This window comes from Metopolophium dirhodum, chromosome 1 (genome assembly GCF_019925205.1).
Source record: "Metopolophium dirhodum isolate CAU chromosome 1, ASM1992520v1, whole genome shotgun sequence".
NCBI lineage: Eukaryota > Metazoa > Arthropoda > Insecta > Hemiptera > Aphididae > Metopolophium > Metopolophium dirhodum.
In genome coordinates, this window is record NC_083560.1 from 98,348,733 (window position 1) to 98,361,230 (window position 12,498).

Below are 12,498 nucleotides of genomic sequence, written 5' to 3' on the forward strand. Positions count from 1 at the left end.
GTGCATTTTGGATAAATGTCACCCGTCTTGATTCTTAGAATTTACGAAAGTAGAAACAACAAGTGCGGTGGCTAACTGTTGTCGATTGCTTAAATGTAAATTTGTAGTATATTAAAATAATATCAAATCTGTATATGTGATATAATATATATTATAAGTAATATATTTATTGTAATGTAGTAAAGCGGTCGACCGGCTTACTACACTATCAGTACTACATTTTATTTATCACGGATGTAGATGGTACCATCACAGAACATGAAATCAGAATGATCACATCATATATTTACATATAACAGTTTAATATGTTCAAAATATGGTCGCATCTCAAAAAAAAAAATTTACCCTTACGGAAAGCTGATCAAAAGATCCACCATATGAGTGCGTTTGATATGGGTGATTATTTACTTTCAGTTCTTAGTTAAAATATTTGTTCAGTTGGTTTGACGATTTTAGAAACACTTTCAGATGCTAGTTGAAGGCTTCCTCGTTTTTTTTTACATTTATTTAGTTATTAAATGCTACTTTATTTTCTTGACAATAATCATGGTCGTTTGTGTTCTTTGATACATCAATTAATATACTTTGACACAGCAAAACCGGGATAAGGTTTTTAACTATATAACTAGAAATATTATAGTATAATGCATTATCAGTAATAATTTAGATGAACAGATCATTGCTAATATTGTCTACAAGTAATTTAATTTAATTTAATTTAATTCATCTTCATCATCTTGTTCCATACATGGTCTTTTATATATTTATAAATGATAAATAATATTAATGATTAATTAGTAATAATTAACGATCTATATTATATTTAAAATAACGGTACTAATATTGTTTAGCTTGATGATTACTTATTATTAATAACTTATAATTATTAAGGTATTAAAACAGTTATTAAAAGTATTTAATGTAATGTACAATTTTCATTCATGTCTAAAATGATCGAGTTTAGTAAATTTACTTCGCAGTTTTAGTTGATCGTTTGCTTGTCTTACTTTGTGAAATAAACAAATATTGTAATACATAACACAGACATTTTTTAATGAGTTGATCTCTATGCATATCAAACTGTTGAGTTTGATCAAATAACATATTATGTATTTCATTGTTTACACAAGACATGTTATTAAATATTTTCTCAGACTTAATGCAAATTATCTGTAGTCATTTACTTGGTTTCTTCAAACCCCTTAATCTTTTATCTGTGCCGGTTTACTTTTGTGTGATGTTGAAGTTAAACAATTTTTACAAGTATCATAAACAGTTTTTGTTTCTGACTTCATGGCAACAAACACTGAAATAAAATATATTGAAACATCTTCAACGTAAGAACTTATAAGTGCAACTTAGAGCCAAACAATCATGGTTATGACTTTCGATAATGTTAATTTTTTCTTTTTCCGATTTATCATTTGTTGACATGCTAGTCACTGATAGTGTTTTTGTGCCGTCAAGAACAGTACAATTCCTATGCATAGAACCAACTATAGCGGAGGTATTCAAACTTTTTCATCCCAAGGCTCCTTTGAGTCTTCACATAACGTTGACGGCTCCCAAATTAAAAATGACAAAAAAATGATTTTTTTATATGAATGTAATTTATATTTTATACTAAGTATTTATTTACCGTATTACATACATAAAAAAATTATAAATAAGTAGTTATTGTAGAAAAAAATATAACAAAATATTTTATGTTTAGTCTTAAGAAATATAACTCAATAAAATAACAAATCAATATAACTTATTACTAGATTTTTAGAGAGATGGATGCGCTTGCTTATGCTTCATAATATGTTCAAATCGTGGCTCAAGTTTGGAAATAGCTATTCTCATATCCTCAACGTTCACTTTTGACCGATATTTTGTTTTAATTACAGCTAACGCAGAAAACACGGTCTCACAGAGGTACGAAGTTGCAAAAGGTGTTAAATTTTTCAAAGCTTTGGTGTATTGTAGTTTCACATGCGTCCAAAATTGTGTTAACGACGATGATCCGAATATGGTCTTCATTGTGGAATCTGATGTTATATCGATCCCCACTGTTCTTGTTCAATAGATGATATTTTGTCGAAAATAGTGTTCGAAATGAATTTTGAGGTTAGATAAGTGGTCAATGAACTCATTTTTGACGATCTCATTCAAGTTCATATCATTTTCTTTTAGAAATGTATGGAGCATAGGAGAAAGCAGTCATTAAAAGTGTCATATTCTATTTTAGTCTTCCATAAAACTAACTAATTTTCTTTGGAAATCCATAATTTTATCAAGAAGCTTAAAAATGTGGGTTTCATTTCCTTGCAACGATTCATTTAATATATTATTTAGCTTTGAAAAATATCGGAAAGATATGACAGTTATGTAAGAAAATTAGTGTTTTTAATTTTTTTGTGGTATTCATGGTGGTCTATTTTTCGTAAATATATTTTATTAATTAAAAATATTGTAAAATATTTATTGGTTTTCAATTATATGACGTGGCTCCCTTCGACAACTTCCGCGACGCCCCCGGGAGCCGTGACGCACAGTTTGAACTATAGTGTTATATACCAATAATGGTTTATAAGCCGCTTGAAACTGTATTTATTAATTTAATTTATAAAAGGCGTAAACGCAAACAATGGCAAACCGGGCACAGTTCACAAAAATGCGATTATCTCACGAGAGTTGTGCTAAGTCCAATGTCTGTAGAGCGAGTCGTCGTTACTCGTTCATCGTTGCCTGTTGGTCGCTCGTAATTCGTAGCTCGTACATCGTGAATCGTGGTGAAGGGAGTTGACTGGGTGGTGGGAAACTGGAAAAAACGTCTCGCAAAAACCGTTACAAAACACAACAATAAAATGTGAAAACGCGGGAATTATTAAATACATAATTGAATATGTATTTCAAGACGGTGCATTTAGGAATACTAAATTCTGAATTGAAAATTTGAATTCATTTGGCAGTTGTCTAGGTTTGGTTATCTTTTTTTTCTTCTATGAAATTTCGGGACAAGTACCCCAATCCCGAAAAAAATTGGCCCAATCCATTATCAGTTACTTTCTTGGAGGAAAAAATGACCTAATCCACTAGCATAGGGTTGGGCCACTATGGTTCTATAATTGTATTTCATGATCGCAGTGCCAAAAACAATTATGTGCGTGCCGTGCTACAAGAGGAGTAACTCGCTACGCGCATGCAGACTGACGCGACGGTAGAGGCCGTTCCTAGGCCCGGTTTCCCCCGCTTTATAACATTATACATACTAATAGTATTACCTACTATATAACGTTGCCGACCGTTAACGGTCGTGATCGTGCTACGTACGTCGACATGTCAAATAGATAGGGGATGAGCGGATTTATACTCCGTGTATAGCGAATATTTTTTTTGTGGGATAGGCCACAGTGGATTTTAAATATATCAATCTGAAACGTTTTATCACATAAATCAGAATTTAATTTTTTGTGGGTTGGGGTGTTTTGACAATATGCGCCTTATTTAAGCGTTAATCTAATAATATATCCTCAATTTCAAGTTCATTTTTTAAAAATCTAAGCTGTTCCATTAAAATTGTTTTCAAAAAAATATGGACCTACCTAACTACCATTCATTATGCAACACCATACATTTTCACCCCATCTAACTTGTCTAATAGATTCATTTAACCAGTGGGGATTTTTATCGCTCCAATAATGATTATTATGGAACCTCGCTTCATCAGTCCACATAATTTTCTCCCAAAAATTGGGATGCTTTTCCAATCGAACGATCATACGAGCAACAATAATTATAAGCCATTCATAATCCGTTGGTAATAGTTGCTGTACACGAGTTGGTAAGTAAGCATGATACCTATACTTTTTAGCCGTTTTTTGTACAAACGAGTATGTGATAGTTTTAAATCTTTTAAAATGTAGGGGAAATGGGGTAAAGCGTGGATGATAAGATGCAGGCCCGTAATTCACTAAAAAACAATTTTTTCACACAACCCTTAAGTTGTTGTTATTGATTAAGAATTTATTATGAAAATTTAGGTATTTTTTTCAAAGTTTAAAAGTATCTAAAAAAAGTAGTTTGCCTGAGACAAAGTGGGGACATAAAAAAAATCATTTAAATACTATATATTTTTAATTAATTTGAGAAACAAAACGAATTATCTATAAAAAAAAAAAAAACAAAAGTTAACTTGAATGTATAAATTAACAAAAAATAATAACATAAATTGTAACTTTTTATTTTTTTACATACACATTTTAAGAACAAATTTCGCAATTAAATATTGTTTCATAATCTGTTTCTTCGATCCCAGCACAAAGACAGAGAGCTCATTTCTTATACAACAGACACTGGATCCACCCATCAACTGAAGTTGAGTGTAACTGACCAGTGTATAGATACTTTTCATCATTTTTATTTTTTTTAGTTTTTTTTTTTTGGGGGGGGGGGGTCCGAATGATGAACGTTTTACTGGTTTGTTGTTTTTTCATATGTTAGTAGCTAGAAGCTCATTTTTTGTATGGTGATTACGTGAGTATAGCTGTTTTTCCTTTTCTCTTCGATATACGTGCAGTGGTTTTATTACTTTTAGAAATAGGTAGAATTTCTTCAGGAGATAAAGCAAAAAATTCTTTTCTAACTGATTTTTGAATCCTGGTGAATCATGTAGTGTTAGAGAAAGAGTTGAGTTATCATTTGTTTCCACACTTGGATTTATAATTGCTGGTTAAACTGTGTGCAGACTTATTGTTTGTATATTTGGAGTTATAACGTCAGGTTCAACTGGGAACACACTATTTGAAATATTAAATGTAAGTTGTACATTTGAATTTTTTTGATATTGTAACATTTCAGAGGTTGTTGCAATATAGTTGATTGATGATTTTTTACAAACACAACTTTCCGTTGAATGTTGCCCATACATTTATTTTCATTTATTTCACGTCTTTGCAGGCTTGTTGTATATTTGTACACAGTGGTTGGTAGCTAAAATATAAATAAACAATAAATAAACATTGCCTCATAGTATACTGCTGTTGTTAAATATTTTTCTTTTGTTATGTTTAGCAAAACATTAATCATTTCAATATCTTGAAATGCTGAAATGATGGACTCAATTTTGTCATTGTCCACTGGTTTACATAATTTGAAATTGAATATTGATGTATTTACTGTTTACGTATTAAATTTTGTAGGGTAATTTTCAGATATTTTTTGTTAATAAATTTGAATTTTGTTACAACCTTGATTACTTCTATATGTTTATATATGTTGTTTAGCTAGAAAAAAAAATGTTTAAATGTTATTAATAAATTAAAATAATTGTTAATGTGTTTTCAGAACATTATTACATACTGTATCTCGATAAGATTTAACTGATGTATTGTTTACATTATTTATTTTAATTATTTGACTAATATGTAGATGCAGTTTTGAGCAACCTGGTAACTAATTTAACAAACAAATCGTTTTGGCGATAATGTTTACTGCAATTGTTGATAACTGAATGCACTTTTCGACAACCTGGTTAGGTTAAAATTAAGAAACCATTTAAAAACTACGTTAACTGTCTCCAGTTACTGATATCCACTGATAAGTGATAACGATTATATGATTTAATATAGCTTAAAATTACTAGTACTAATTCGCTTTCATCATTCATAATGAATAAGCTATTAGTTATTTAAATAAAAAAATAAAATAAGTATAAGTTATTATTTATTAAAGTTTAAAGTTATTATTTATTAATTGTAAATTATATTTAGTTATCATTATATTGGTTATCATACTATCATTTATCAGTTATCACCACAAACTTTTAAATAAATACTGTATCTCATAATAATGGATGAGTGTGTCCTGTATAATTAAAGAAATGGCAGTTAAGGTGTTTGTATGATTTTTAACAAAACATATTGCATACGATTCTGCAATGAAGTACCACATTTTATGTCTTTGTTGTCCTTGATATCATATGTAGCACATACGACATTTTCGCGACATTCTATGCTCAAATGGTCGAAGTATCAAACACGTTGAACGTCGGTGCAGTCGCGCCTAACTATCGTGTTAGCACGCCAATCGAGTTTGAATCTTGTATGAGAAAAATTATATTTTGCAATTTTTTTCGTAACATACCGCTTTTTGATTCCGATTCTATATGCCAAAGCAAAAACATAAAATGTCAAAAGTTTCATTTGTCTACTATCAAAGCCAGGAGTAAAAGTTATTACTAAAGAAATTCAACTCGAATTGACTTCTGATTTTCTTGTAAGTGATCAAATGAGTTTTGGAGAATTTGACATGGTACCAAAGTCGTGATTACCAGGGATCAGTCAGCCATTACACAAGATCTGTTATGGATAAATATTTTCTATGTGATTCTCAAGTGTACCCAGTAATATCAAAACTATTACAAATTTTAATTACATTGCCAGTAACCCGATATGACAAAATACTAATTACAAAATACGAACTCATTATCTTCTAAAGGAAAATTTATTGTGTCGTCGCTACAGTCGTTTAAATAAGATATTGATGCCTCTGCTTCCATGATATCTTCATGACCGTGAATTGCTGTAGGACCAATCATATTCACAACCGTGTTTTCTATTTCACTAAGGTAATCGCCGTCCGGTTTGTCACCACCTCCCGTTTTATTATATGACGCCTTAGATGGGACTTTGCCTTTAGTCAACCACTTTATGTCATTGTAGCACTAGTAATTAAATAGTTTATAATTAAAAAAATGTTGTGTATTAATTATTTAAAAGAATTTATTCTTTACTCTTCTCCAAAGCTGCCATGTTTTAGTTGCGCCAACACACGAATTTAAAATAATGGTCACATTTTCCCAAAGCTGTTGGGAATCTTTTAATGTAAAATTAGCTGAAAACTTTTTTGTGTTTAGCTGTGGAAGTTTGATGTCCCATTCAGCCAAAATTTTTTCTTGCTCCTCGCTTATATGTATTTTGCCCTTTTGCGCGTTTTTCAGTCACTTTACACATTAAAATGAAATTTAAATTTAAACTTTTATTTATTCTAATTATTCACGTATAGCAAACAAAACAATAATCACGGGCACATTTAATGTGAAATAAATAAAAGTAATAATAGTAAAAATGTTTTCCATAGGTGTGTTACGAATTTTTCAACCATCCGTGTATTTTTAAAATAGCAGCTGTGATAAAACAGTGACGCCAACGCATATTCATAAGTTTTATATCAATATTCATTCGTACAGTAACCGTAAGTTCATTTTTAATAGGTTATCATTCTAAAATAAGGTTTTTCATTATTGATCGAAAATCAGTAAACGAATGATTCGTATACGAGTAATTCGTTCGTTATTTTCGATCAAGTTCAAAAATAGACCCCCTGAAACAGTCTATGTTGTTTTATGGACGCCCAAATTGTCAAATGTCTAGTGGATATACGTATAATTCTTTCTACATATAGGACAAGTGGGTTCTGCTATGTTCTGACTAAATAATAAAAATATAACTATTGTGATAAGACATAAACGGCTATAAAATGCAATAAAAATTCTATAATAAACAAACTATGAATATGTTTTCAAAATTGGGAATTGGGATGGTGGGTCGGAAATTTGGTCTAGCGGCGAATCGGTGGCGGCGAAATGTCCGGTGGCGAAACGGTGGCGGCGAAATGTCCTAGACCCTTCTAATCTAGGGTGACACGCCTGTAATTGTTGACACTGTCCACCGTTTGTTACCTGATGATACTTACTTACCTTTACTCGTTCGGATTCTCTGTCCATTTTACATAGAAATGTACTGATATCACTTTCATAACCCTATGTCGAAAACCGTGATTTATTACGATTTTCAAACTAACAAAAACGATTATACACGGATATCATGAAATAATAGAATACCCCCGTATTGAGCACATTTCTATTTGTCGTACGTCTGCTAGAAGAATATCATTAACGGGCCACTCTAAAAAACGTTTATTTTTTTGATATTTTGTAGTTGTTAATTGTATTCCTTCGGTACCTAATACACATTGTTTTGAAATGATCCTTGTGATGTTTTAGGATTTGCTTTGAAGCTATGATAAAATTGGAGCTGAAACAAGTAATGTAAATATCTATATAACTAATAAAATTTAATTGTTTAGTATTAAATATTATATTTTATTTGGGATAGTATGAGTCTTTAAATTTTTTTATGTTTGAACATTTAGAATAATATATAAGTTTGGACCCAGAGAATTTTGTTATAACTATTGGCGTCTGTGGAGGCCTGTAATGTATCGATTCAAGTGTTTTGTGGTTTTTGAGTAATTGTAGGATTTCTTCTGTCGTATATGATGTTTTTTTTTCGGTAAAACCTGCAGCAGATTTTTTAAAGTTTTTTCATAATTTTTTACTTCGTTGACATAATTCTCTTGTATATTGTTAGTGTTGATTTGTGTGAAATTTGGCTTAGTATGCTGTCGATGAAGTGTTGTATGAATATTATTTTTTTCTGAAAGCGGTTGAATATATTATTTTTATTGATTTGATTTTGGTTATTTATTTTCGTTTTAGGATTTAAAATGGATGGCAGCTGAAACAAATACACAATGAAGAAGATAATTTGAAGTTATGAATTATTGCTGGTATAAGAATAAAAGAAATAAAGTTACATTGTAAAATGCAGCTGTTATGTAGTAAGTATCTCGTCGTATTGTTATTATTTCATTGACATATTTATTGGTATGTATATTTTTATTAATTTCATTCATGATATGTTCTATATTCAAATTATAAATTGTATGTGTGTTATTAAATTCAATAGTTAGATAATTTTTAATCACCAGTTCTTTTAATTGTTGTTTCAATGAAATTAAATTTTAGCACACACATTATAATTGTGATATGATCAAAAATATTTGACAACTGTAAAAAAAAATTAAATGCTATTAATAAATTTTAAATAATTATATGTAATGAATTTTAAATATTTTTTTTAAGGCACACCGTGCGTTTTGTTTCCATGCTTATTAGGCAGGCCAGAATTAATGCATCATTCCAATTATTGCTGGCCGGGATTGAAAATTTAATGACTTCATCATCATCAATGATTATTGAATGTGTATTTGTGGATGAATGAATTCTATTTATTTTAAATTCATATTTTATATTATTTATTTTAATGATTTTAGTGATGTTGGAATAGTCAATAAATATTTACCTTGTGGGTTCATATGATACATCAGTCACATGGTTCAGCCACCAAGAATCCAATTCATCCACAAATTGACAAAACAATTTGTCCACTGACAATATATTATTGACACTAATGAATTATAAAAAATTCATTATTTTTCTGTTTGTAACGTCACGGAATTTTTAGCCTCCTTAATATATTATAATATCCCCGAGCATACCTATTCTAACGTTGTTGACAAGTCAACGCACCTTTATTCTTCCCACCATGGGTAATAAAACTAGATATCGCGCGCTAGTGCACTAATGACCGCAGTGTTATGTAATAGTTGTTCCCCGATCCCCCCTTTACCATGCAGTGACCGTCGTCAAAGTGTCGCGGTTCCCCGCCGCCCGTTGCCGCCGGCGCTTTCGTCGCGTCCGCTGGCACGGCCCGCAGGCAATACTGTCTCTATATCCCAATTACTGTATGAATTCCCGCAAACTTACGACACTGACCTGCCCCACTCCATCAAGGCCCAACACCAAGTTCAGCAACGGCCTGACTGCTTGGCCTCCGACCAGTTACTACTTTTTCCAACGGCCAACACGTCGGACGTGCCTTTTCTTCATAGCAAATTGGTAAAAATCACTCCGGTCTCACGGCTACCACAGACCACGTGATCGCGCAAAGATTGTTCAGCGTTACGTCACCCACGACACGGACGGCAGTTTTTCGATTTTATTGTTTTCTCAACGAGGTCCATACCAGCCATGATGGGCTAAGCCGACCTCCATGGGCCCGATGGGGCGAAGTCAACCCACATCAGCACCGTCTAATCCAGACCACACCAGCACCGTCGATGTCGTAACTATATCTCTCCCTTGTCCCCCCCTGAAAAGATATTAGGCGTCGCAAGACGCGGGACCCCCGCTGTATTATTTCCCCGGTTTAAACGAACCACCTGTACATTTTCCCGGTAACCCCGTGAGGGCACACCGTGATTGATACGGTGTGTAGCCTCCCGTGGGCCGGGAAAAGTGTCCCCATGTTTCGTTTGTTTATTATATTAATGTAAATTGTATTTGCCGTGCGCCACCTTATAAATTAATCACTATTTTACCGGTGTACAATACACTCACCTGATTACCCGAAAAAAGAAACCTTCGTATTATTTATTTTATTTTAACTCATTTCCCCCCATAAATCTTGGGCTTTCATTAGCCCATGCGTGTAACAAAGCCTGTGAGCTCCACCGACTTGACCCTCGGGTCTCACGCGGTGCGGCTCACAGGTCACGACTGAAGTGTTCCCCTTTGGTCGTGGGTAGTTTTTGGTAGGGTAAAATCTACCAAACTCTTACATGTTATTGTTATCAATTATGCCATAAGATAGATATTTAAATTTATTTATATATTTAAGAATGAGATGTAATTTAATTAAATATTTTTTTTCTTTGTATGCAGTTGTAAGTAGATTTTTTTCACAAATTTGGAAACTGTATATAGAAATATTTTGAGATAAAATAATCTAAAGATTGAATGGTAGGAACTGTAGGAACGTCGATTATTTTTAAATAATTTTTGAAAGTGGTAGATTAGCTTTCGGTTGCCGCATGATGCCAATAATTCGTACTCGCTGCGGTAATCAGCTCCTCATCGCTAACTAGTTCAAATGTTATTCCTAAAAACTTATTCACTGGATAGCCGACTACCTATCCTTTCCAGGGATGTATCTTTCATGGCTGTAGGGACGACGGTTTTTTGTTTACAAAGTTTCCAAACTTAGGATATAATATCATTCATACAGTTGCCGCACGATGCCAGTAAATCGGACTCGCTGCGGTAATCAGCTCCTCATCGCTAACCAGTTTCAAATGTTATTCCTAAAAACGTATTCACAGGATAGCACACTACCTACCCTTTACAGGGACGTATTTTTTGTAGCTGTAGGAACGTCGGTTATTTTTAAATAATTTTTCAAAGTGGTAGATTAGCTTTCGGTTGCCGCATGATGCCAGATATTCGGACTCGCTGCGGTAATCATATCCTCAACGCTAACCAGTTCAAATGGTATCCCTAAAAACTTATTCACAGGATAGCAGACTACCTACCCTTTACAGGGACGTATTTTTTTTAGCTGTAGGAACGTCGGTTATTTTATAATAATTTTTCAGAGTTATAGTTTAGCAAACGGTTGCCGCATGATGCCCGTCAAAAGTCAAAAGTACTCAACGGGGGGGTACCTCTCGATTTTTTGACGAAAAACCACAACTACCGCGATCATCCACAGCTATTACCAGGTAATATATATTATATATGAGATCAATGCCACCGCGATAATGGTCTCACGCTCGCCAAATTCACCGCGATGGTAGCTTATGGCACAAGTGACGTGCTGTGTAAGTATGAAAACCGAAATTTTGAATCTTGTGGATTGCGAAAAAAAGACCTAGGATATTTTACTGATTTTCTTAGGCTAGGACCTAGGCTTTTAGACGACATATCGGTGCATTTTTAAGCTGTTCGGAAATTTTGAAATAACGATTACTGGCCCCCTAACCCTTTTTTTTTGATTTAAGTATATCTCGGTCGGGTTTCAACCTGGGTGCCCCGTTTCACCGCCGAAAATTTTGTTTCGAGGCCCTCTAAACGCCCTCCTCCCCGTGTTCTGGGTACTTTTGACCCCCCCCCCCCCCTCAAAGTTATTCCGGAAAAACTCAGCATGTCGTCTAACGTCTCTGAAACTCCGCGATTTCAATTGTTTGGAGGCCCGTGATGAAATTCGGCGTCTTGTGTCAAGACCGTACAAGCCGATTTTAACCGTCTTTGGGGAGGTCAAAAATTAAGAACAGTCGTTTTTCGGCAGGAACACTTGGATTATGGGCGGTCCGAGCCGGTTTTTTTGTCGTATTTTACTTTGCCCCGAATCCAACGGCACCGATAGCGAGGTGATCCGACTTTTGGTTGTGGAGTTATGATTTTTAGTTTAGTTTTTGTACTTGGAAAATGAAGCGGGCGCGTGAATTTTTGGTTTTTTTTTCCCCGTCGATCGCTACCGAACTCTAGAATCAGACTATTTGGCGTACGGGAAATCGAAAAGGCTCAATGGTCCGAGTACGTACGACCTTCCTTTCGTCCGTAATCTGCGTAACAAAAAGTTTAAAAACGATTTACGTGATTATTCGTATGACCTATTAGTCGTTTCCTTACGAAATACGTCTGCAACGGTATGCTAAACTATTACGTTAAAAAATTATTAAAAATCAACCATCCACCCTACACCTATAAAAAATACGTCCCTGGAAAGGGTAGGTAGTCTGCTATCTTGTGAATACGTTTTCAGGGATAAC

The 12,498-nt window shown here is 33.4% G+C and overlaps 1 protein-coding gene and 1 pseudogene across 1 annotated transcript; both read right to left on the reverse strand.

Moving 5' to 3' along the window:
* Positions 1–6,448: 6,448 nt before the first annotated feature.
* Positions 6,449–7,771, reverse strand: LOC132948051 (uncharacterized). Its single transcript, XM_061018321.1, has 3 exons — positions 7,745–7,771; positions 6,779–6,967; positions 6,449–6,709 (listed from the first exon to the last, which is right to left on the reverse strand). Exons 1-3 carry the CDS (start codon positions 7,769–7,771, stop codon positions 6,449–6,451), a joined length of 477 nt encoding a protein of 158 aa, XP_060874304.1.
* A 378-nt stretch (positions 7,772–8,149) lies between these two features.
* On the reverse strand, positions 8,150–9,319 carry LOC132937294 (uncharacterized; annotated as a pseudogene).
* Between the last annotated feature and the right edge of the window lie 3,179 nt (positions 9,320–12,498).